Here is a 26,910-nt window from a genome sequence, read left to right as displayed (position 1 = left end):
TGAAAACTATTTTGAACCCCAACTGTGCCTTTTCCATTTACAGAAGGCCGAGCACCAGGCTGGACACCTCTTTGGGGGAAGTTATAGAAGGAGACACAGGACAGGACTCCTGCACTACTCCTGTGCTCATGGTCAGCGAGCCCCTGAGCTCCTGCCTGCTCCCTCAGTATCCACAAAAAACGTGGCTTCAGGTTCCAAAGACATGCCACAAAACAGCATCCCTCTGGAAAGCATCCTCTGTTCACCAAAACATTTGCAGCCTACCTGGCAGGAGCAATCCTTCCCTTAAATATTACCCCACAGAAAGCACCCAGAGCGGGTCCAGCTCCAAGCTTTTTGCCTGCACCGTTAGGTGGCTGTGAAAGGACACAAAACAGCTTTGCAGCTGCCCTAAGTTCTGCTGCAACCAAAAACCGGGAGAAAGCTGAAAGGTACTGGAGGAAAGGGCACAAATTATATTGATCTCATTCTAATTTCATTTGATTATCTATGAAAAAGGGAAGGAAACAAAGAACAGAAAGAAAAAGAAGCCCTAGTCCTGACATCATGCAATTTCAGTTTTCTTGGCAAGGAGGAAGGGGGGGTAATTGTTTCTGTTCTGGCTGTTGAGATCATCTTGAAAAGTGGAAAAAAGAGCTACATATAAATCTTAAAAGATACATATATAAAGGTTTATACTCTTGCTGCTCTTACTTCAGCCTCATAATTTTGCAACTACCATCATTTGAAAAAGTCTGGAGTTGGGAACATTAGAAACCATATTGCTATAATTTCTTCACCTATTTTCTTCCTGTTTTTAAAGCTTCATTACATCTCCTTAAATATTTAGCTGGAAAGATGCATTAAGAACAAAATTGCATTTTTACTTCTGTTCCAGTGACTTTCTTTATTGTACACTATTAAGAAAAGTGAATGTTCATCCTTGAACGCTCTTCTACCTGAAAACCCACTAACAGAAATCCCACTAAAGCAGGTTTGTACAATTTTAAGCCACTGGCATTAATTTAATAGGCTTTGTAAAATAATTAGATCTACTAAGAAGTAACCTCTTTATTATTTTAAGGTGGTGGTTCTTCCTCCCTTTCCTTCCTTTTCTTCCCAAAAGTGCACAGGTCTCCCCACAGAAGATTTTGACCTAAATCACAGTAAAATCTTATCTAAACAAAGTGTTTGGTTTTACATACATCAGGAAAAAAAGCTAACCATTTTGTTACATTTTTTAGGCATGTAACTTCACAATTACCAAACTGAAGGGTTAATTAGGACAAGACCCACTGAATGTGCCAGACAAACATGGTAACACGGTAACTAGACGCCATTCAGAAATAATAGAAGATTGAAGACCTTAAATGTGGAATAAAATAAGAGCAATCCAGACTAAATCTCATGCCTACTTTTTTCTCCTGTGTCAACTATTTACACATAACTCCAGTTATGCTATTATATAACAATGAATATACTCTCAAGCTATAACCTAACAGCTTGAGAAGCAGACCATAACCAGTATTACAAACATCTTTAATCACCCACAAAGTGAGCTGCTTTTCAAGATAAGAGCAGCCTTTCAATGAATCTGACATTTCTCTAACATTTGTCCTGGTGAACCTGACGATTTACAGTAATCAAAGTCTGTCTGCTTTACAAATCTAATCCCATGATTCTTATCACAAAAAAAAAAAAAAAAAAAAAAAAAAAAAAAAAAAAAAAACACCACAAACAAATAAACAAACAAAACCAGCTTTTCATTGAGTGACCCTATTAATATTTCATCTTTTCTACTATAGATCTGCAGGTAGGTTTACTAATGGTTTCTGTACATCGTGTCAGGGAACATGTTTTATGTGCTTCATCACAGCTGCACTTCCATTTGCCTGTTTGACCCAGACACATGCTACAGCATCACTGCTCAATACAGATGTGTCTGCACCGTTTGTTGCATCTTCAGTAATTAGAAAAATTGCTTATGTCACTTATAAGGTATCTCTCCAGCATCCAAGCACAAACAGCTTGGCTCCAGATTTGCACTGTGTTCATGTCAGCATAATCTAGGAGCTCAAATTATTACAGCACAGAAGTATTATTTAGTCATTTCAATTTTAACAAGCAGGGCTCTTTTAATTTAGATATTGATCAAAAAACACTACTTTCACCCTACCTATCTGACTTTTCAGAAAACATAATAATTTCAAAATAAAACTTTTGTCTTAAATCCCAAGTAACTAATTTGTTATCTGCTGCCTTAAAACTGGACAGTGTTTCCCAAACACATTTCATGACTACCAAAAGCCGAGTTTGACAGGCACAGGACATGTGCGTCTGTCTGTGTTTGGTGCTACAGCCAGACTAGCTCCTGCTAGGAGTTTTTGCATGCTTTTCAGAAAACATAACACTAAAACAAGTGGAAGAAAATTCACCATTAAAGACATTTGGCTTTAGACCACTGTTAACACTCACTCATCAAAACACATGGCTTCAATGACAATATTAGTGCAAATATGGATTGCAAGTGACTTGTAAGAATATTCTTTTGCACCATCTGTCTTAAGCATATTTACTCTCAACTAGGCACTATAGTCATTTCATTGAAAGTGATCTAAAAGGAAATAGCTCTGTGGAAACATGACTTAGCCCATCCATCCTAAAATAACCAGGCTTTAAACACATTGAAAACAGGCTTTCCAGCAGTTATCATCCTGCTGCCTAGACTATTGAACAGACCATGAATATTTTCATGAGTACGTTCAGAGCAAAATCAGTCTTCCCAGGAAATTCTTATAGAATAAAATTAAACAGAAGATTAAGGAAAATGCAGAAAGACTATGTGATAGGCCAGCTCTAATGCACTGATTAGCTCTTAACTGTACAGGTAGCTGCCATTAAAACAGAACAATTAAAAATCACTACACGAATGCTTGCTTCACTCAGTCAATAAGTGAAAGCAAGTGAAAACAAGATACAGCTCATTGCAAATAAGGATGAATGATGAAAGACTTTGACCTGTAAGAAATTTGTTTAGAAGCCACAAAAATTTTCTGCTTGTTTTGGCCACAAGCTATCTTTCTACATGTGTATGTGATAAAGTAATAAGGTTGAAAAAAAAATAAAACAAAAAGAAATGAAACAAAATAGTACTGTAGTTAATAGCCTCATTAAGACAGCTCAGTGCAACCAACTAATTGTCAGCAAATTGAAAACAAGGAAACTAATCAAATACCACAAATGTTTTCATGCTGGCAATTCCCTTGAAAACAGTTTACAGTAACATGTATTCTGAGTAACAAAGCATAAGAACCAGTCAGAACATCTGCACCAAAAAAGGCAACAGCTCTGCAAATACCATGAGAAAGTACTACGAGAGCTGTAATCTTTCATTTCTGAGTTGAAATGTTTTTCACCAAACAGGAACATCAGAAAAGAAACACTGACAAGAACAAATTACACCGATCATAACACTAGTTTTATATTTTAACAGGTTTCTCAGAATTTCCCTCAACCTGTGCATGGTCACAGGTTTTACCAAAAACTCACATTAAAATGGCACAGGAAACTACAGTAACCTACCTTGCAGCGACAGATGGAGATCATCTATTTCGGAGGAAGCCTGCTCCTCTGTTGAGGGAGATGACTTCATTGATGCCATATTAAATCCTATGGAGATTCTTCACTCAATTTCCAAACTGAAATTTAAATAAATAAATAAATAGATTAATTAACCACTACAGTTTTACAGTAAAATTGCTGATATCAAAGACAAGGCATGCACAGAGACATGAGTTTTGTTTGGGCTTTTCTTCCCTTGGTTTCTGTAGCTCACATGTAATAAAGTGTTGTAATGTTCCTACTACATGAATAAAAGTTTTTGTCCCTTGGCTTGCTCACTTTATTTTTGATGGGGGCCAGCAGTACTTCACAGCACAAACCACAGACTTAAGTGCACCTAGCCATCAAAACAAAAGCACTATGATTAGGAGAATTCAAACTCTGTCTCTTTCTTTAAGAAAGCCAGATTGAAACAGGCACACAGTGCCTTCAGCAGATTTGCTGCTGACAAACCTCCAAGGTTTTCTTCAAATCTTTGTACTTTTCTTCCTGCCCAGATGATTGTTGCAGAATGGAAAAAAAAGAAAAAAAAAAAGCAGAATCTGCAGATTCAGTTGAAGTGAAAAAGCAGCAGTTAACATAAGTGGAGAATCACAACTGCTGATTCTACCTGGGACTTTTGTTACTTCTCATCCCCTATGAAGAAGTCTTTTTTGTAGCTCCTCTATTTTCCTCTTCCTCGATACATTCCCTATCTCCAATGCAATTTGTGTGAATGATATGCCCTGACTTTCTTAAAAGCATAACACTATTTCTGCTCCTGCAGTAGTAATATTGTTCAATTTGCCACTGCAGGATACTGAACTAGAGGCTCTTTTTTTATGAAGAACTTTAAACAAGTTCAAAAATTAATAAAGCTGAAAATCAAATAAGTACTCGACTTAAGCAAGCTTTGTTACCTAGAAACCTGTACCCTTTCCTTCAGAAGAACTAGGATTAATACACCAGATGCTAGCAATTCATTCATACATCAAAATACAGAGTGTGAATAGATGAGCAAAGAAATACAACATTAAAGAATGCCAGTGAAATTTTCATTCAGTCCCTTGTGCATATATGAATCACGATGCAGTCTCTGGTTACTCCACTGTGTACTACTTTTCCTCACTCCCTGCACAGAAGGAAGACCACTCATTTAATGAGGAGCTATTCAATGCTTTGTTTTCCTCTTCCTGAACAATGCACGTCCTTGTGCTTTATTCAAAAGCTGCTTTGATGACAGGATTGTTAAGTTCCTCACAAGATGCTCTGTGGCATTCATCACCACAGTATCTGCACACTTCACAAACAGCAGTCAATTCACGTTTACAGCACCTACTGAATCAGGGGTTATTGCCCACACTTTATCAATGACAAGCAAAGGTACAGAGAGAATAAAGGGGAAAAAAATTGCTACTTTGGCTCCGGTTTTCCAGTGAAATAGATACTATTTCATATGTACAAATACTGATTCCAACTGTGGATACACCGTTTCTGCAAGTCATCACTAACTTAAGAGTAAAATTCAAGCCACTAGATACCCGAAAGGGGAGATCTAGCTGGGGTAGGTAAATACAGGAGCTATCCAGATAATCAGAGAAAAGGGAAAAGTAGTTTAGAAGAGTTTGGCTTGCTGATCCTAGCAAGAAGTGGAGGTAAAGGACTTCTTAATTTCTGGCAGGCACAAGAACAAAACGGTATAAATAAATCATGCCTTGAGGTTAGGATGGAAATCAGAAGAAGATTATTAAATACTGGGTTCTAACAAAGGCTCCCAACACATGCAACTGCCACAAAGGCCTTACATGATTTTAAGACTGGAATTGTTCAGAAATGGACAGCATGAAGTGGTTGCTTTTATGAAAGGACACTGGTACTTGCAGTCATGGAGATCTCTCAGAAGCCTTCTGTTCCCAAGCTATGAGTTTCAAGTGAGACAACCAGAAAAAAACACAGTCGGTTGCCATTGATAGAAGTTGGGGGGTAAGTGTCAGAGCAAGCATCTCACAGGAACTCAAGGGTAGGTGTTGGACAAGAATCCGGTTCCCCCAGCAGCACTGCCTATGCCCAAGGCTATGCAATCTTTCCTGGGAAACTCCTTCCTTTTCCTCTCAAGATCAAGCAACACAAAACCAAATTCTAAAAATGCAAAATGTCAGGCAGCCCTAGTATTTTGTGGTTATCATGGTATGTCTTGAATTTGATTTTGTGATTGCCACCTGGAAGGCTACTAAGGAAGCAGAAAGAGCCAAATGGGGGGTATGTAAGCAAAATCCAAACAACACCAGCAGACCTGTTGCTGTTTGCTCCCAGGGCACAGGCAGTTACCTGCATTCCCTGTGCCTCGAACCTTCCAGTGACATAGATCACCTTCAGAGATATATAAGAAATAGATAATACAGGGCAACAATGAATCCACATGTGAAAGCAATGAGCTTGACTGAATTTGGACCTAAGGTGTTCTGGGTTTATGTGGCAAGGTTTTGGTTGCGGGGGGCTGCAGGGGTGGCTTCTGTGACAAGAATCCAGAAGCTGCCCCATGTTAGATACGGGTCACTTTCAGCCAGCTCCAAAAGGGACCCAATGCTGCACAGAGCAGTAGCAGTTCCCCTGCGGCCTGTGGAGAGGCCCCTGGTGGAGCAGGCTGTCCCCCTGCACCCATGGGTCCCACATGGAGCAGATCTCCACGCTGCAGTCCCCCCATGGGTGGAGGAGCCCCCGGTGGAGCAGGTGGATGTGGCCTGGAGGAGGCTGCGGCCCATGGAGAGCCCCCGCAGGAGCAGGCCCCGGGCCGGAGCTGCAGCCCATGGAGAGGAGCCCACGCAGGAGCAGGGGGTCTGGGGGGAGCTGCCGCCTGTGGGGGACCCGTGCTGGAGCAGTTTGCTCCTGGGGGATGGACCCCGTGGGACGGAGCCGTGTGGGAGCAGTTCTTGAAGAGTTCAGGAAGGACGGCATCCTATGGGAGGGACCCCATGTGGAGCAGGGGCAGGGAGAGACCATGAAGGAGCAGCAGAGACGAAGCATCAGGGACGGACTGCAGCCCCTATTCCCCATTCTGGGGGAGGAGGTGGAAGATGGATGGGAGAAAGGTCTTCAGTTTGTTTTTAGTTTCTCACTGCTCTAGCTTGTTAGTAATAGGCAATAAATTACATTAATCTCCCTATGCTGAGTCTTTTTTGCCCGTGACAAGAGCTGGTGATCAATCTCCCTTATCTTTATCTCAACCCTTGAACCTCTTCCATCGTATTTTCTCCCCCTTTCCCTTTGAGGAGGGGGAGTGAGAGGACGTCTGTGGTGGAGCTTGGCTGCCCCGCTGGGCAAAACCTCCACATAAGGTTATAACTCAGATTGGGTGCCCATGTAAAGGAAGAGCGATAGGACTAGAAGCACAGACACTGACACATCAGCATAAACTAGAAGCAAGTCCCAAAACCGTGAACCAGCCCCTGCAGCTCTGGAGCATGCACTCAGTATCAGTTACAACACGTTCTCTTTCTCTTTAACACAAGTTTATTCCCATTTTTAACCTTATTTTCAAGTAAACACTGCTTAAGGGTTTTCTTTTAACGGCATGCAGTGCAGCACATAATCACCAATGGCAAAAACACATGTTTAATGCATCCAGGTCTGAGATGGTGACATAGGCAGAGCCAAATCATGTTCACCTGCCTTGCATACTATTGAAGTCATTTGGAGAATAGTCCAGAGAAAAGGAATGGGATCTGCCATGCATCTTTTCCTATTATCATAGAGGAATTTTCAAGAGCCATGAACAGCACTGATGGAAGTTTCAGAAAAAAAAATTATGTAGTTTTAACGTTTCTGTGACCATTTCTCCTCTGTCCTCACCCCTTGCCAGCTACAGCAACCACATAGTAGATTTTACATCCTTTTATGTCCTCGTATGGAACTTAATGTGATAGGGCCCCAATATTAGTTCAGATCTCTGGACATTAAATTGGTAAAAGTTAATAAAGTTTTCAGGTTTTAAAGAAGAAACTATTTTAAGTTTAAAGCATTAATGCATTGAGCAGGGGATGTTGGACCAGATGACTTCCAGAGGTTCCTTTCAAGTAAATTATGGCACATGATCATAGAATACACATAAATGGGAAAAAAAGCATATGCTCCTGTTCTGTTTTAAGGACAAATGAAGACCTCCCTCTTTATCCAGCGAACAGAATACACTTACACCATCTTATTTTTTTTAAACATAAAAATCCACTCAACAAATCCTCAGTGCAAGTTATAAAGCTACAGAGCTTTCACTGCCCTGAAACCATCCTTTCACCGTCTAAAACAGCACACACATTTTACCCTGCCTCCGATTCCTGCCCTGCCCCAGCAGAAGACTCCACAGCTGCTTTGGAAGGGAAACGAACACACTGCTAGAGGACATACATGCAAGGATTAATATTCTTTAAAAGGTACAAGGGGCAGATTGTCTGAGACGGGATTACATGGGGACAATACGCTAGTCCCTTTGCCCGCCCGCCCAGAAATTCATTCAAATAAAGCATGTTAAGTGTAACTATATCACATCCACCTCCAAAGAGTTTAAAACTGTAAAATATTGGTAAAAATGCCTAGGAACATTTTTCATAGGCTTTACAAACTATCACCTTTTCTACTTCATATTTTAGTTGATTATATTGTTTTATAACAATTCGATGAACCTGCAGAGCTAAACCAAATCCTTCAGTCCCATGAAATACCAAATAACTCTGAAATATACGTATCCATAGTGCTGAAAACAAAGTGCATGCTTTCAAATGAAAACATGACTTTTCAGGGAGATAAAACCAAAAGGTGAAGAGAATGCCCTCGTCTTTCCATCTTTCTGAAGAGTCTGGTGTTAATACAGGAAAGTGTTTAAGTGCTTACACCTTGGGATAGTCCATGAAATAAACTGTGAATAGCACAGAGCCAGAGAGACAGCTCCAGGAATGCAGGGACCTCGTTTCCAATTGATTTGTTTCTTGTTGATTAACTTTAAATGAATTGCTCTTTAGCTGTTGTGTGAGCTCCTCCAGTCTCGGACACACGAGCAGTCACGCAAGAAAGGAGCGTTACAAATGTCCTACTCAGAGGAAAACCTTTTAACTGGGGTTTTCCAAAGGAGCAACTTCTTGACCACCTGAGCTCAACCTGCAGTTCAGATGGTTCAATTGTCAACAAAAGCTTTCCCCATGGCAAGGACACTTACAAGACTCAAACCCAGGCTTTCCACTAGTGGGTTTGGGTAGGGAACTTCTTCCCCTACCTCTCCAGCTGCTTTCACAGTGGACACCTGTGAACACTGTTGGAAATTGGATCAGCACAGTCATAGCACGTTAATTTCAACCTAACTTCCTTGGAATCTCTCTTCGTTTCTCAAATTCAGCTGAAATTATTAAGCCAATTAAAAAAATATAATGGGTATTAACACACAGACATAGACACACTGACAGAGAGACAAAGAAGCCTACCAGGAGGTACCAGACTGGAAATCTCAAGAAATTAACCTGAAAATAATCATATCTCAGCCTTAAATTCCAGAGATCATCATGAGAATAGACAATGCTGATTTATACACCATGTCTCCAGTGAGTCCCAATGAGACTTAAGAGATGTTCTTCTTAATCAGTCTTTCTAAAACCATGCTTGTCCCAGAAGAGGGGAAAACGCTTCAGATGGATTTTGGTAGATTCACTAGCAAGGATTTCATAGCCTTTATGTTTCAGTTTGGATCAGTGTGGATTACAGATTTCATCCTTCAGTTACTCCAATCACAGGATACAGTAGGAGTTCACCATATTTTAATAAAATAGCAGTTTAGCAGAGCAATCCTCTACAGCGAAACTGCTGCTGTTTTCAAAACAATGTCTGCAACTACAGTTAAAATACAAATGCACATTTCATTAATTCTGAAAACACAAAAACCAGTAGTGCACGCTAACAAGGAAGCAAGATAACCTAGTCCACACTGCCCCACGTCCACAGAGAGTTTCAGCCACATCCTGCACGTCCCTCTATGCGCTGCAGCCTGCTGCACAGCTGTACCCTCAGAGTCCTTCTTACGAGCCAAACTTCAAATCCCCTTGCATGACTTTAGCTCATCACAAGCGCACTCCTTAGAGCTGAAGGCAGCAGCTATTCTGCAAACAAGCCTGTCTAGAGGCTGGTGAGCATTACAGCCCACCACCAGTAAGTCCCTACCTCGATGTTTTTGCCTTTGCAGACACGTGCCCTCAATTTCCCCAGTTATGCTGGCTACGTGTTCTCCATCGGTGTTGCAAGAGGAATTCCAGTCGTCTTTGCATGGCATCTCGAACCGCTTGTTTTTACTTTTCCTTCTTTGAAGTGCCACTGATTATTTATGACCTACTGCGGGACTCCAAAGCCTTTCCCTCCATAGAGGCCTCTCGATGTAAACTGGAGGCTGCTCCTAGCAACAGATTATTATTACTCATGTCTTCAGTCGAGCCAACGTCATGACTCAACCAGCAGATTTTTATCTTCAGTGAACGGGCCCAAAGGAAGTAGAGCTCCACAATGCAGGCTGACCAAAGACCCTTTTCCTTATTAACTAAGGCCTTAAGTTTATTTTGCATTCAGAGAGAAGCAGTAACGCTCAAAACTGCAAGTCCTGAGCCTTGCAAAGTGCTGCTGGACCTTCTTTTGGCAAGCAATCCTTCTGTAAGTCTGTTGCAGTCTCCTTAAAGACAAATTGTTGGGATCCAAATCATGATAATATGAGTTGAAGAATTATCAGAGAAAACCTCTTTGATCAAGTTGGGGTTGGGGTCGTGTTTTTGTGTGTGTGTGGTTGCTTTTTTTTTTCTCCCCCACTTCGTTTGGTTGTTTTGTTTTTACACTTTGTTATTTTCCCCTCACTTCCAATATATTCCTACTGCTCTTAAGTCAGAGCACTTCCCACAGCACTGAAGTTCAACAGCCACGCTTCCTACCCAACGTCCTCAATGGTTTCACCATTTTTAAGTACCAGGTTTGGGGCTGGGGGTGCCTGCATTTTCCAGTATCTTTCCTCTAAAACACTCTCTTTGCTGAAAGTCCAAAGCAAAGTTCATCCCTTTCACATTTAAATTGCTTCCAAATGTTGCTCTTGTGGGTGGCCTCAGATTGCATACATGTCCACAGCTGGAACGGGATCACCTGCAAACACACTGATCCCTTCTCTTCAAAGCCAGATCCTCAGGTAGGAAAAAATCAGAACACCACCGTTGATGGATCTGTCCTGATTTCTGCTACTCAAGGAGCTGAATACACTCTCACAGAAAAATAAATCACAGAAACACTGAATGAGGGAATGGCTGAGGTTGGAAGGGACCTCTGGAGATCATCTGGTCCAAACCCCCTGCCCAGCAAGAGCACCTAGAGGACATTGCACAGGATGGCATCCGGGTGGGTTTTGAATATCTCCAGGGAAGGAGACTGCACAGCCTCTCTGGGCAACCTGTGGCAGTGCTCTGTCACGCTCACAGCAAAGAAGTGCCCCCTCATTTTGATCAGGAATTTCCTGTGCTCCAGTTTGTGCCCATTGCCTCTTGTCCAGTCGCTGGGCACCACTGAAAAGATTTGTCATCATCCAGTGGAACATTCTCTGGGCTTTTCTGGAGGAAAAAAGTGGTCTTCCATTAGGTTTCCACGACTTTCAAGGTGATAGGGAAAAGAGGCTATAGCTTTCTGATCCCACATAATACCCTACTGCCGTTAGATGGGTATCAGCCAGTCCTTTAAGAAGTGGCATTAGAGACACCCTGGACTGCCTGGGACAATGCTGAAACCAGTCTAGTCACGGGTGTTGCTAAGCTCTCAGTAGCAAGAGATGAAGGAATCAAAAAAGAAAAAGTTTGGAAATGGCTGAACAACTCTGCTCAGAAAAACAACAAGCCCAGAAACATCGGATCTGCAGGAAATACAGAGACAGACACAGAACTACACCCCACTGCCATGGAAATAGGCTTAACTCATGTGAACCGACACACTGAAGTTACATGCACAAGTAAGGACTCCTCCAAACAGTAAGAGCTGAAAGACCAAGACATTTCTTATTAGTTTATTTATGACAACCAGCAAGAGCGCATTTTTCTTATCCAGGGACTTCCCAGTGATCTATTTATAATCTTGAAAATGTGCCAGGACAAGCGCATGAGTATACAAAAGCAACACCACTTTTTAAGGCCAGCAAATGTTGCTGGTTTGTCTTTGATTTACACATCTGTAACACTTCCTGCTACAGAAGCACAATGGAGCTTCTCATTGCATTAATCAATTTCCAAACGCGGTTAGAGAAGTGTCTTTCCTGACCTTTTCTGTTTTTTGTGGGTGGCAATATATCAGTCATCCTGGTACAATTACACAGTTTGAAGATGGCATTAACTCCACGCTGTTGTTAACACACACACAAATGCTTTTATTAACAGAGCTCAGCCTTGTTCACACATGCATCATGCACCTCCGTGGGTCAAATTTTATGAATTTGCTTGCACTCAGAACAAGAGCCTGTCTCACATTTATCTGTTCCCAAGTGGAAATGCAAGGCTGAAGCATGCTTTAAAAAGTTGACGAAAACGTGAATTTTTAACTGGTTTCCAAGTTTTCTGCATCATTAATAAAAACAAGAACTGCTTAGAACTCAAAGTCACAACTGTTCGTGAAAAAAGAGAGATTGATGGGGCTCGGAAAGGGCTCATCAGGCCAATGCCATGCCCAGCACACTGCTACGTAGGAAGCCAAAAATACCATGGTGACTGCACGCCTTCGCTACAGTCACGGGCTAGGATGACAATTCAATCCCTAAGTCACAGCCCAAAAGCACGCCCCAACCCAAACCTAGCTGTGCACTGCCCCAAAGTGTCCAACTAGGTGCAAAAAGCCATGCCAGCCGTGTGGTGCGTTGCTGCTGCTGCCACACAGCCCAAAGGAAAAAGCTTTTCCAAAGCAGGGCACGGTCATGCACTTCCCTGCCGCTCCACGGGCTGCCCGTACCGAAGCTCAAAGGCCACCTCCTGCAGATAAGAGGGCTGTGGGGAAGGGTTATTGTAAAAATAACGTGAGAAACACCACGTGGCCTGGGATCTGGACCTGGGAAGTGCATCCAGTGCATACACACCTCTTCCTACCCACGCCGTTAGCTAGCATGGTGGGCACGCTCCATCCGGCACTTGCCATGGGACCTGCTGAGGCTTACGAGCTGCAGGAGGCCTCGATGTGACTGTTCCTCGGCCGTGACCACGAACAAAGGATGGTGCTGCCCTACGTACTGTAATCTCTCACAGGGAAATAATGGATCACATCAGAGTCCAAGAACAGCACGGTAAGGAATCCAGGTTTGACTACAAGTCGATCGTTTTAGCTTACAAATACAATGGCCAAAGAAAAAAATGTGGTGGAGGAGTTTTTCCCTGACTCAGCTATGGTTCAAGACCAACTAATGCTGCATCAGCCCTCCACTGTCAGCAGGCAGAACCAACAGACACCCCCTGATCGTGCCTTGGACCCTGCAGCCTGGGCTCTGGGCAGCACCACAAGCGTTGGTGCCGGGAGGGACCAGAAGGGCTTGGAGGAAGATCCCCGAGGGGACGTGCATCTCAGGGCTGACCCTTTGAAGAACAAACTCGTCTGTGGGCAAACGCCACTGAGGGAGTAGGGTGAGTAATTTACTGTAGGGGGTAATTTGGAAGCCCACAAGTGGATTTAGACACCTACCCAGACCCTGCAGGAAGTTTCGGGTGAATCTTGCCATTCTCAAATCTTTACCTCACTCGCTGTTCCTATTGGAGTGAATTCTGTTTAAATCATTTTGTTAAATTTGCTGCTGACCAAACGCTGATGAAGTGCTGTTAAAACCATGCCATCTAACCTTGCTGTTTACAAAATAAATCCTAAATTGCTGCTCCATTCAAGCTGTGTCAAATCTTTTCTGCATCCCACAAGATGAAAAGTCCCGTCGTTTTGCTCCTAGAAGCCCCTCTCCATCTGCAGACGAAAGCTGCCCCTGTGTGAGGGCAGCCAGGAGCAATCCTTGGGCTCCTTTTGGCAGTGGGTGCACCGCAGCCACCACAGTCCCAGTGCTGTGGGGCACGCACAGACCTCTGACCTTCGGGCGTGCTGCTCCCATCCTGCGAGCGAACGGCTCCGCAAGCAGCTCATCACGGCCCTTCCTCGGCGCTTCCTGGACCCAGATCACTTCTTACAATTGGAGGGGAAGGGGCAGGGCATTGCCTGCAATCACAGTGAGCTTAACTCTCACCGAGGAGACTGCCTGGTCCAAACAGACCGGAAAACACTGCCCCTTTTGACCAAGCGCACCGCAATCATTTTCTTCTTTTATTTATTTTATTCACCTTCCTTTCCTTCAGATTGGAACCGAAATTCTTTGCTTAGTGCCTTTGTAGAGACTCATAACCAGCCTCCCATTAACGCTGAAACCACTTTACATGGTGTAAAAGGTATTTAAAATAGCACTAAGTAGTAATTACACCCACTTTGTATGAATGACATTATATTAATGGGAATCGGGCTCCTAGTAATATTCTGCCTTTGAAGGAACACAAATGTTTCCTTCCCACTGCCTTCCTAATTCCCTTCTTCCCTGAATAAAGGAAACAGTCAGATGGTTAACAAGCAGATTATGCTGTTGAGTGAACCTCGCCTAAGCAATAAAGGCCTGAAGTTTGCCAATTAAATCATAAGGCTGTTCTCAGTCAGGAGGATCTTTCTGAAAAGCAGCAAGCTGCTTTTTCCGGACACTGAGAGAAGGGAAAGGTGGGGAGAGCGGTGATCTAAACGCAGGAGTTTTTGCTGGGGCAGGGCTTGCTCTTACAGCAACATCGCTGGAAATGGCAGCGCAATGTTTGCACAACAGACCTCGGCAGACAGATCCATTGACGGTGTCAGGAGAGGGGAGGAAAGCGAAATGCAGCGTGTGTTTGGGAGCCAAATGAGACAGGGCTTGTCTCATGCGAGCCCTATCTGCTTTGGCAGTATTCCTGCAAGGATCACGGACTTGTTTTGATCACTAAATATAGCAGAGAAGAGGAATCCTGCTGCAAGTAGCTCCCCGCCAGCACTTGCTGTTTTACGCCGACGGAAGGAGAACACAAAAGAGAGGTTTGTCCAGCAAACGGCAACCGAAGCTTGCCAGCATCTGAAGGGCAAATTACAATTTTAATGATACGTCCTAGCCTGGCAGCTGGGAATTCATCAGATTTTCTCTCAAGCACATCCAGCCTGGGCTGCAACAAGGCAAATTGCTGTTTTTCCCCACGTACCTCTGTTCAGACCCGAAGGGGCTGCCTCTCCAAGGAGCGAGCTTCTCACTTCCATGTAGTTCTTTCAGCTGAAATTTCCCCCAAAAATGCTACTGGGGGTCTTTCTAGACACCTGCCTGTCAAAACCTGCATGCTCACATGGCTGTGTGGGTTTGGGACATGCGAAAAAAGCCCTTCAACCATGCTGTCTCCCACACCAGACATGCAGGGACGCTCTCTGGTAGGAGAAAATCAGCACATCGCTCCATAAAATGGAATTTTTGTTTTCTTCTTAAGACAAAATGTCTTTTGCTTTGTTTTCAAAGAATCGGTTGCTTTAGGGAAAAAACAAACAACAAAAAAAAACAACCATACAAGCCTAAATCTCTAACTTACAGCATAGCTTCAACCTTCAGAATAACTTTTTGTGTGCAGCCAAAACCAAGCCAAACACTCTTATTCCTTCCTACCAGTGCAGCTGCCAGAGAGGACCAAACAGCCAAACTGCGCAGAGAAAACCCAGGAGAAAGACCTTGGTGCTCTACGCCTGCCTGCTAGAATAAATCACCGTACCAACAAAACACAGTCGCAATTGCAAAACCAAGGACTCCAAACTGGAGACAGCTCAGCATGAAGGACGCCTTACTTGTTTCGTGCACTCCCCCTCTGCGTGTGCAGGATGAGAAGGCTTCTCTCCAGGCCCCGAACCACAGCGCTGCCCAGCTCGCTTTCTTTTCGAACCAGGATTTCTCACACCGGAGACAAGACGGGATGAAGGAGCCCTGCGCATCTCCCTCGCTGAAAGGCAGCAAGATTACTAGCACCGAGTTACTTATGGACAAGTTCAGTCAAGCAACGGAGAACGCGCGTTGCGCAAGCACCGCCGCTGCGCCACGGCCAAGCAGGTGAGGTAAGCCACGAGCCACGTCTGGCATCCCTGGCCAAGCCCAGCACACCAGCACGTGTTTCGGTACAGTTTTCTCCCGGAGCCGCCGTCCCGGATGAAAGTCCAGTAAGGAGCTGGCGTGTGACCACGGACACGCGCTCCTGGCACAGGATGTGCCTCGGTTTCCTTACAAGCCCTGCACAGCTTTCAGAAACAGGGGACTGGCTTTTCTGAGATCCTTTCCAAGAAGGAACACGTTAAGAGTCCCTTCCAAACCATTCGAAGGGAAGACTTGCTTGCAGAGGATACCTACAAAGCCTGCCTGCAGCACCAAAAAGGCGCAGCCGCTCTGCAGGAACACTGTCTGCTCACACCTTCGTTGTGCAAGTATCTGCTTCCTCCCCCTCAGAAACTGCTGGGGTGCCCCTGGCACACAAATGGGAAGAAAATTCAGATTTTTCCCTACTCCAACACACAGCCAGCTGTGCTCTTACTTCCCTCTTACAACAACAAGCTCTGCCTCCTCCGTCCCTGGGGTATTTCATCACCAACATCCCACCCAGATCTGCGTAAGAAATAGTTTTGCAAACAATCTATCAGAAACCTTTCTTTCACCCCCCTTTTTTTAAAAGAAAAACAGCAGTAAACCTGTCAGTCTGCTATCTTTGAAACCACTTGTTACAGTCCGAGTGGTTGATGAAGCAGGTTGACAATACCAGGAAATACCTGGAATTGATCTTCAACATTTATTTTTGGAGACTGGCTTTTCTTGCAACTCCTATTTAATAGCTTGCTCCTTCCCTCCTCTTCCCATTTGTGCTCCCTGGAATCAGACTGCAGCTTGTTTCACCTCTTGGAGCTCAAGCACGGACCTCCTACACTGAACTTCAGGATTCAAACCCAGGCTCGCACAATGCGCTCTTTCTATTCCCCTGCTCTCATATTCTTTCCATCTTATCAAAAAGGATAAGGGGACGCTCTGGTATTTGTCTGAAACTGGAGATGCAGCCGATCCATGTAGCGCTCAGTACTCGCCTGTACTCCTTTATCTCTGTTACACAGCAAATTCCTTCAGCAAATTCCCCCCCAGACGCCCAGCTCATTTGGCAAAGGAAGCCTTTCTGCTGCAAACTAGTTCTCCACGCAGGAGAAATCTCATCCTTACCCTACGTGGTTCACCTGTGCAGGTAAGTTAAGCTTTTTCCAGAAGAGCTGGTGCTTTTTTCTTTTTTTTTTTTTTTTTTTTTTTTATCATGCCACTAAATAACACAGCAGCAGCAGCCGCACTTCACAGAGGACCAGGTCGCAGCTTCCCAGGTACCTCCAAAGCTCCCCGAGGTCCAACTGAGTGTTTCATTGCAAGTTTCACATAGGTCAGTTTAAAGAGTTTCCACAGACCATTAAATAATCCTACACGCTGTTTCACGCCGCAGCAAGCCTGAGGTGAAGCAAATTTAACCCTAAAGGTTAAGCCCTAAGGTTTAACCATTTTAAAGCACGCCTGCAATCATTCACAGCAGCCCAGTGAACACACAGTAATTCAGCTGTATTAACACCTATGACATTTTGCTAGTTCCTTTTACAAAAGGGACATGTACCTACCAGGTGCCATCCACCACCGAGAGCTGAGCAGCCGGCGTCCCCCTGGGACAGTGGCAGGTCACGAGGCAGCCGCAGGGCGCCCGGGCACACCTCTGGGATCCTGCCGTCATCGCCACTGCCTCCACCTCTGCCACCAGCCCGGTGGGCGACCTTGAAAAAGCGCAAATCCCCCTTGGCCTCTTATTTATAGCAGACGATTGTCTCTTTCTGAATCCGCTGAGTGTCCGAGGAGGAGGACGGCGCCGTGTGGGACATCGCTGCCCACTCCTTGCTCCCAGGTAGAGCCTTCCAGGCTCCACCGCCCCGCTCCACGCAGAGGCTGGGTCTGGCAGAAAGGAGGCCACGAGCAGCCCTCCCAGAAGCTGCCCTGCGGTACGAGGCGCTTTGGCTGAGGTTCAGCCCTCCTGACATTAAACAGCTACAACAGAGATGGCTCCGTGTGCCTCCATTGTTTGGACAGGGGAGAAACAATGGAGAGAAACAGGCACTTTTAGGGCAGTTTGTCCGGTGTATTTTTAGACGTCCAATTCAGCGCGGATGAATCATGGCCCAGAAGTGTTTGTTCCTCTCTGGTGACTATGAAAGGAGTCTGGACAACTGTCTCCCGTGCAGACAGCTATGCTGTAGTTTGGCGAGACGAATCTCACACTTTTAAGCTGGGGGAAAGGACATAGAGAAGCACTCCTGGCTTTCCACAGAGGTGAGAAATAACGCCTCTGCCAGAGACACAAGTTGCAAGTGCCTCGTGCTTCCCTCCCTCGTAAACTTCTTGCAACTCAACAAGATGCAGTCGCCTTCGCTGAGAGAGCTTAGCTTTGCTGGAAGAGCCTTGTTTAATCGCTGAACTTCAAGCTTTCATGGAGTACTCCTACAAGCAAAGCTCCGCGTTGCTCGCTGCACAAGAGCTTCCAAGAAGCAGGGCATGGTGCTCGTGGGGCAGCTTTCATTTCTCTCCCTGTACCAGTGGTTATTAGGTGGTTATTACCAGCACAAAACAGCTCTCACTAGCACAAACCAACACAAAGCCACTTCTGAAGCTGCCCAGGTGCAGCGTCTTTACAACTCTTTGTGGCCAGTCGTACAGCGGCCACAGACCCACAAGGCACAGTCAGCCACGTGTTCCCCTCTCCGCCTCCACCTTTCACTTCATCATTCACCAACTTCTTGTGTTTCTCCTGGCAAGCAACAAGTCAAATGATCCAGAAAGTAAAACTTCTTCCTGTACAATCCACATTTCTGCCTCCTCCCTACACTTTCATAGAAGTAATTACAAGTGTTTGTTTTCTATCTTAATTGTCATTTCCTTTGACAGAACTCGCAGCCCGAGCCTTAAAGCTCGAACACTTCATACTATTCTTTCCTCTTTTTCCCCATTCCCAGCCACAAACAGGATTGCTTGTATCAGGGTCAGCAATTCCTTCAAGTCGTCTCGAGCCAATCTGCGCAGCTGCATTGTGTGGGGCGTTATCAGCAGGCTGCAGGAAGGCAAGAAAGCAAACATGCTTCCCTGCGAGACACCAGAGGCTGGAGTTAAGCGTGGAGTGGAGCTCTGCCCCATTTCCCCTCCTGTGGGGAGATACCAGCCTACCAGCCCTTTCCCCAGCACAGATTTCTTTTCCCTTCCAGTGTGCTCAGCTAAGCAAAACACAGGTTTTTCCCCACTCCCTCTTCTGCCCCTGTCCTGGCCCTGTAGCATCTCCAGAGAAGCAGCTTTCTTCATCTCCTGCTGTGAAGACGGTGAGCTAGGTGATCCGTAGAGGCTGTCTTCTTCATGGCCTCACTAGCACCAGGATTTGTGTCCTGCCATCCATGAGGACCACAGGAAGCTGGCCAGAATTCACAGCCCCCTTTAGCCTTCCCATCGCCACTCTGCAATCCCTTTGCAAACAAAATGACCCAGACATCTTCCCCCTCCTGGCATTACCCCAAAACGTGTTCATCCTTCACAGCAACTACTTGCTGCTGACACCCTTCATGCTCCATGGGACACGAGTCAGTCCAGGAAGGGCAGGCAGATCCATGTTCTGTGGGGTAATATCCACTATCAATTTATGATTCATGGTCCAGTAGCTGCAGGTGCTGCTGCAATTGTAATTTCCTCCTTCTCCCGGGCAATCAGCAGGTCTGCACAGGAGGGAGCAGGGTGAATGTGGCCTGGACGTGCCACTTGTACTCTCAGACATGTATTTGTGATCCAGACCAATTCAGCCTTAGCTGAAGTAATAACCTACCCCAGACCTAATCCCAGGATCGACCCTCTCCACAGAGCACAGCTGAGAAAACCCAAATAAACCTGACCTCCCAGCAGCTGTGCAGCCAGCGAGGATGAGACCTCAGTCTCAGTTACAGGAGTCTCCCACCCACACTGGTCAGGGATGAAACTCAGGCAAAGGAAGATTAGGTGAGAGGTATATGAAATGTCACCTTCCCTTTAATCGCAGCTTATGGATCCGGTCCCAAAGCGTTACTCATACTGCTCCACACTCCACATGTATAATCCCACCGACTAATCCGGCTGCTTGTTCAAACAGGCACGTTGCTGGGAGTGTTCCCTCGCAATCGCTGGCTCCCTTTCCAGTGTTTCTCCAAGTTCGCAAGCAGAGACTACATCCTCTCCCACATCTAAAGCCCTGTGACAGTTCAAAACAAACTGCAGGAAAGCTAGGGAAAGTGCGGTGGCACACATGGCACGCTTTCAAAACGAGAAACTTCACTGCCAATCGGTAGGTTCTCCCCCCACTGCTGCCAGGTAATGCTGGGGAAACACTTCAGTTGTGGTAAGCAGCAGATAAGCATCTCTTTGCACATATACATATAAGCATCCCAGCTGCCAGGCTTTTAAAACCAATATTCACTGTGCCCCAGGGAGGAAAAGGAATGGGGTAGACTGGCTGAAAGGCACAGCTTCACTCGTAAGAGTCTGGATCAGCCCTTCGCATCTCCCTATACAAAACGGGCCATTGAGAGTCCAGTTCTAAAACAGAGTCGCAGTTGCTAAGAAAACAGCGCTGCAAACAGATGTCAGGAGATGATTCATGAAGTAAAGGCATATCCCTGTACTACAGATAAACCCAGATGAATGGGGCTCTTTATACCTGATCTTTCAAGCTGTGCCTCTTCTTGCCCTCTTTGGGATTTCTTCTTTCATTCATTTCTATATTCAGATGGAGAGGAAACTGAATGAAGCTGAACTCGCTGTTTATGGAATTAACTACTGGTAAAGGGGGGTTACAATGAACTCCGTAAAAGGGCTAAATTGTGTCCATTTTTCCACCCAAACAAAGACTTACCAACACAAGAATCAACTGTGCCTGAAACCTACCAAAAGAAGTAACATAAAATCCCCAGTAAAACACTGCAAAGGAGGGAATAGTAGCAATTGTCCTTTTGCTACTTTCATTTATAACAGAAAACTAACAGCCAGGGAGATAAAGCATTTTAAACCTATTAGATCATTAAGGCATATTGCTTCTTGAATTACTTCATTGTGTCTATGCTTAAAATCTTTGCCTGACAAATAAATAAAAAATAGCTAGCACGCTCCAGGACCAGCTGTGTGATGACACCACCAAAGTTCTCATTTACTTTAATGAACTTTTGATGAGATTTAATTAGAGGAAATAAGTTCCTTTGCTCCCCTTAAACTGTCCTGCTTGGTTCTTAGCAAGGTCTGATAGCAGTGGCACTTAAAAAGCAGTTTTCTGATGTTATTTGTAAGTAGACATTTAAATAAAGGAGCTTTCATATAGATAGCTGTATGGCTTTGCTATAGATAGCTACAGTAAAGCCAGTTATCATTCGTCACCCTTCGTGATGAGGAAGAGAAGAACAACCACCATTTATACACTTCTGAATACGTATTTGTACAGCATCCAGCACAAGGGGGACCCAAACATTGCCACAGCACGAATCAGCACAGTGCTCACTGCAGTCACCGCTAGATTTTCCCTCCAAGCTCCCGCGTGCCACTGCCTATCCCCCTGCTCCTTGCAACCCGTCCCCATCCCCGCTGGCAGGTGCAGGGGCCTCTGCTCCCCTTCCACAGCGGGTCCAAGTGGCCCCACAGCACCCTTCTACTCCCACCACAACGTGCCCTGCTTTGTCCTGGAAATCTGTTACTTCAGCTGCCCTGATTTTAACGTGAGGTGGTTGTGTCTACTGTGGCTGTGTGTAGAGTTAGCAGCCGCTACTGTGCGCCTTCATGAGCTGTAAAACAGCCACAGAGGGGACAGGAGCCCATGGCCCAGCTCACCAGGCACCAGAGCCCACGGGTGTCCCTTTTTCAGGTATCACGTTTCGACCAGAAGCATAAACAGAGGTTCTGTTAGCTCAGCCAACACACAGTCGCAATAACTAGCCACGGTCCTGCACATGGCACTTCTGTCTTTGCCTGTCCTGTGATGGGTAAAGCGCTGCTGAAAGCGGAGATGGAGAAAAACGAGTGAATGATGGAAAGAGGGGGCAGAGGACAGGTGGGACACGGGGCACCCTGACAGCGGGGAGCAGAGGCGCGAGGAACACACAACCACCGAGCTGACAAAGGATGGAGAGGCGGTGAGAAACCCTCAAACAAACTCGCCCAAAGTTTTCTTGTCTGGGTGTTTCAAGGAAGTCGAGCAGCACGCACCTGCTCTGCCTCCCTGCACCCCTCAGGGACAGAGAGGGGACAGCAGAGGAGTGTTTGTGGGGACAGGGAGGGGATCCCTGATCCTGAGGCAGGTCAGTGCCAAGCCAGGGAGCACCATCCCCACAGGCAGCGACTGGAGAGCAAGCAGGGGGTGCCTGGGAGCCGGGCTGGAGGCAGGGCTGAGGAGAAAGAAACCCCCGAGCAGCGCGGGAAGCACGGGCAGGGCTCAGCGCCTCAGCCAGGAGGCTGCAAAAAGGTAAAACCACCACAGCAGCACAGCCCTGGAGCCAGCACAGAGCCCCCCGCAGCACACCGCTACTTTTCGCTCCGGAGACAACTTTGCCCCGGCCAGCACCCACCGGCTCTCCCCGCACCGCCTTCAGGCGGGACCCAGCGCCCCGGGATCCCCCCTAAACCCCCCCAAAGGCTGTGGGGAGCCGGGCTTTTAGGCGACAAAACCCTCCCGCGGCCCTCCGAGGGAACAAAGGCGGCGGGGAACAAAGGCGGGCAGGTACCGCCGCGGCGGAGCCCAGCCGAGCCCAGCCGAGCCGAGCCGTGCCCAGCCCAGCCCGGCCGCTGCTCCCCACACAAAGGCGCGGCCGCGCCGCAACTCGGGGTGCCCGGCGGGGCAGACTCACCGCGGCGGCGGGTCCGGGTGGCGGCGCTGAGGGCTTGGGCGGCGGGACGAGGAGGAGGAGGAGGAGAAGGAGGAGGAGGAGGAGGAGGAAAGGGGGGAAGGAGGAGGAGGGCCCAGGCACCGGCCGCTCCCAGCCCGCGGCCGGGAAAGCGGCGAGGCCGCAGCCCCCGCACCCCCGGGGCGGCGCGGCCCGGCCCCTGCTCCGCCTCCATCGGCCGTGGCCGGGCAAAGGAGAAGCGGGGCCCCGCTGGGCTGGGTGGGTCCTGAGGGGGTCTCCTGTCCCCCTGCCGGGCAGCCGGAGCTGTTTTCGTTTCACTTGGTTTGTTTTTTGCCTCCCATCCCGGCCCGAGCAAGCTTGCTCCCTCAGCAGCGCTTGCTCCCCTCGGCTTGCTCCCTCGCCCCGCTTGCTCCCCTCGCCAGCCCCAGCTGTGGGATTTGTCGGTGTTTTGCCTCCCAGGCTGAGCAGGGCACCGCTGTTCCCTCTGCCCCAGCTGCTGGAAGCAGGCAGGGGAGGCCACAGTGTGTGTGTGTCTGGGTGTTTGGGGTGAAGGGTCACGCTGGAGGTAAACAAGGGCACGAAAGACGTGTCCGTAATGATAAGAACCGTTCCCTGGTCTGGGATGGTCTGAACTAACACGATACAAAGAAGTAAAACGCTTTTGCATTGCCACAAACCTGCAGCACCCTCAGATCGTGTTTAGAAGATCAGAAACCTAAGCAGACAGAAACTGGAGACCTCTCCAGCTCCTACTCCATCCTACGTGGCCGCAGCATCCTTCCCTGCGCCCAGCTCCCTGCAGCCACACACGGACATCCAGCCTGGTCTCAGGGGCACATCACCTGCCTTTGCCTAGCCAGAGCTCTCAAAGTGTAAATTGGGTCCACTTATGTGAACACAGAGCAACTTAGATGATTTTTTAGGAACTTCAAGGAAGGGTTTTAGTTTTGTGGGGGTAGGAGGAAATTCCTTATTCCCTTTGAGACTGGGTAGCTTTTGGCTACAGACTTCACAAAGTGAGAAGATGCAGCTAGTGGGAACATTTGCTTTACACGCTCAGAATTCAGCTATCTATCCAAAGAAAAATGTAACTTTCCAAAAATCACTTCCTGCCAGTGCCAATGCATCAGTTTTCTCATGAATCTGTGCTGATAAAACATCAACCAACTTAAAAAAGTGGAAACGAGCAAGGTCCCATATTGGAAGGCTACAAAACCAAATGTTCCACTCCTTCCTGCCCTCCTCCTTATAACTGAAGCTCTTCCGGATTTGGACTCCTGATTATCCATAACATTTTTAATTATTTTTTTTTCCTCCAGGCAGAAATGAATCTTGCACCTTTCTGAGTGCTATTTTAGTTGGAGTCAAAGGACGCAATGTGTTGCAGGAGCACCAGTCAAAGCTGGTTACAACCTGACTGCCCTGCCTTGGCAAGCACCTGCTCTGATTCATGCTGCCTTTGTGACAAATCAACCCACAAGTGTTTTTTGTGAGGTTGCTGGGGTTTCTATAACATTTGCGTAACGGTGGTGTTGTCTTTGATATTCCACGGACACGGATTAAGGCAGAGGGATGCATTCAGGCAGTCTGCCACAGTTTCCTAACTTCTGTGTTATGGTTACTGTAGTGCATTGCTCAGAGTGAAAAAAAAAAAAAAAAAAAAAAAAAAAAAAAAAAAAGCATTTCCAACGTATTTACTACCGTTGACTGCTAAATGTCAGTCTTGTGTTTAAGTAAGGGAGAGAAGAAGATGGAACATCAAAACCAAGCTCTGTTCCTTCAAGAATTATTCCAAAACTCCTCTTGCTCACTTGGAGACTCCTCCCCACCCCATCAAATTCAGCAGAAAATGTCTCGTGGAGTCTTGACCTTTTGTGCCATGGAGCACTATCGCTCCATGCTTTTCCTGCTGGCTTAACCCTGCCATGAATCACACAGCTCCTCGTTCCAGCTTACACAGTGCTGCAGCTATCTGTCATGCTTTGTCAAACACGAGCACAGGTCCCAGCCCAAGGTGCTTGTTTTCACTTAAATTATTCATTTCATAATTAGCTTGTAACGCACTTTGAAGACACAACACGAAGTGTTATTAATGCTAAGTAGTATTATTGGACAGGCATAATGCAGGCAATTAAATAATAATACTGTCAGAAAAATGGTGTGAGACACAAAGGTAAAATTAAGTCGTAGATGCCTACTTTATATCCAAATCTTCCGGCTGTAGATTACTCGGTACAACCTGAAACTTTGAAAATAAGCTTTCATCTCTCCTTTTATACCCAGCCCTCCAGCTAGGAACTGGAAGAGCCCTGTGCTCAGATTAATGCTCTGACAGGTGAATGGGTGCTACCAGTGACACTAGCAAGCTGCTGCTGTGGATCAGTCTTTGTGGAGGACGAGCAACAGCTGGAAGCTGTGTGATCAGGGCTCTCAGCTACCACCCACCGGTGTCCAACATGAGCTGACAGGTTTCCAGGGCACTGGGGTAAAGACCCACAGAGCAGCACTGCAGGCTACAACCAGCAATGGTAAAGCTAACCACAGTGGGCATGATAAGCTCTCGCAACTCCTGTGTGCCCTCTGGGTGAGCATATGATCAGTTCTGCAGCATGTCCTGCCTCAGTGTTTCCATACCACTCTGCCCAGCAAACTCACAGAGCTGGGTGCTGCAGGATATGTCTCACACAAGGCATCCAGGTATCTCATGCTTGCAGGTTCTGCGTGGGTGAAGGGCACGAGCTCCGTGGCAGGACGTCCCTCCTGCAGTGGAGAATTTGCATGACTGGAATCCAGCATTGGAGGGAGATCAAATTCCCCAAATCCGCTGGATAAAGTGTTAACTCTGAAGGATAGCGGTGGCTGTGTAAACTAAGTTTGTGTGGTTACTACAAGTCATGTTTACCCTCTGGCGTGCCAGAACAAACCTTTGGCCTGGTGACCCTTCTCTTTCCCCTGCATGCAGCCCCTTGTGCTGTGCTAACACACTGTGTGTGCTGGAGCTGGGAGATAGATGAAAACTAGCCCAGAAGAAGAACATTTTGTTTTTATCTGGATCGTGCCTAGCATTTGATGCTGGTATGCACACAAACAGGTACAGCTGAGGAGGCAGCAGGATGCAGCGGAGAGATGGGTACGAACAGCATGAGCTGGAGCTGGGAACAGACTGGTACAGCAAGAGAACGAGGGACCAGCACCGTGCCAGAAACCTCTGCCTCCACACCTGGCTGCACTCCCCTCACCCCACCCCTTGTAGGAAAAAATGGGAAAGGGCAAGGAGAGGTGAGAGTAGAAACTCTTAGACTTTCCTACTCTCCTCCCTGCTGATGCAGCAATAAAGAGGAAGCAGGGTGGTTTTTCAGGCATCATTTTTGGTGGCAGCGCTCTGATGGAGCGGTTGGCTTACGCTCCCTCCATTGTGCTGGTGCAGCTCTTTATGCAGTTGTGTAGTCAACCAGATCTGGAGATGGCTTAAAAAAAGCAGCACCCTCCCCATCCCCATTATTTTCACCCTGGCTCAGCGCCCAGGTACGATTCACCTCCTCCCTGCAGAGGTGCAGCTGGAGCAACAGTGCAGGAGGGGGAAAGGAGCCGGCAAGCAGGGGTCTGCCTAAATCCACAGTGCCCCCCAAAATGGCCCATGGCACAACTCCTGGAGGAAGGTTTCTCTCACTCAGCAATCTCGGGCAATGTGTTTGTCAGAACTGGGGAGATCAAAAAGAGGGAAGAAAGGTTGAATCCACACAGGCACGTGCAGGATTTGCATACTTTTTTCCTCTGCAAAACATAAAAGGAAGCCTGAATGTAATCATGTTAGAAATGCTCCCTTTCCCCCTCCCATTTAATCTGAACATTATGTATGACAGTGTCCTCAGCCTATAAACCCGGCAGATCGCTCAGGCAGGGACGTTGCCTTTAACACCTGACTGTTCTGCTGAAGTCAGTGACAACACTTGAGTGTTTAATGTTACACATGCTTAAATGCTTCGTGAGGTCACCAGCTAATTTAAGGACAGAGAAGCACAGCTCCAGAAGAGAAAAATAGGTTAATAAACTCATGGCAAATCTGTAGGAAAACTGGAGTAGGTTCATAATTATTAAATCTACATTCTTCAAGGTAAATAACTTCACTTTTTCTTTAGTTCTCTTTTCTCTCTGATTTTGCCCATGGTCTATGTTTCCTAACTAAAGACAAGACTGAAGACTTCTACACCTACAAATGAGCATCAGAGCCTTACAGCAGCCTCCAGAAATCTGCACCACACACTTACATCTTCCCGTACAGCATCCTGTGTGAGATGTTTCAGAGGGGAAAATATCTTAATGTAT

The 26,910-nt window shown here is 46.5% G+C and overlaps 1 protein-coding gene across 6 annotated transcripts in view; it reads right to left on the bottom strand.

The window, feature by feature from the left end:
* Nucleotides 1-22,718, bottom strand: part of SYNE2 (spectrin repeat containing nuclear envelope protein 2) — a 186,354-nt gene extending 163,636 nt beyond the window's left edge. For 4 of the 6 annotated variants that reach the window (XM_082762021.1, XM_082762025.1, XM_082762024.1 and 1 more), the window contains exons 1-2: nt 22,588-22,718; nt 3,562-3,677 (exon numbers count right to left, since the gene is read on the bottom strand). In XM_082762021.1, coding sequence (XP_082618147.1) covers nt 3,562-3,640 — 79 coding nt within the window. In that variant the 5' untranslated portion in view covers nt 3,641-3,677; nt 22,588-22,718. Of the gene's footprint in view, nt 1-3,561; nt 3,678-15,480; nt 15,879-17,322; nt 17,933-22,587 lie in introns of those variants that run through there. The other 2 variants (XM_082762022.1, XM_082762023.1) reach the window with 2 other exon arrangements.
* Between the last annotated feature and the right edge of the window lie 4,192 nt (nt 22,719-26,910).

Source organism: Aythya marila, assembly GCF_965140915.1.
Source record: "Aythya marila genome assembly, chromosome: 5".
Taxonomy (NCBI): Eukaryota; Metazoa; Chordata; class Aves; order Anseriformes; family Anatidae; genus Aythya; species Aythya marila.
This window is presented reverse-complemented; position numbering and strand designations above follow the sequence as displayed.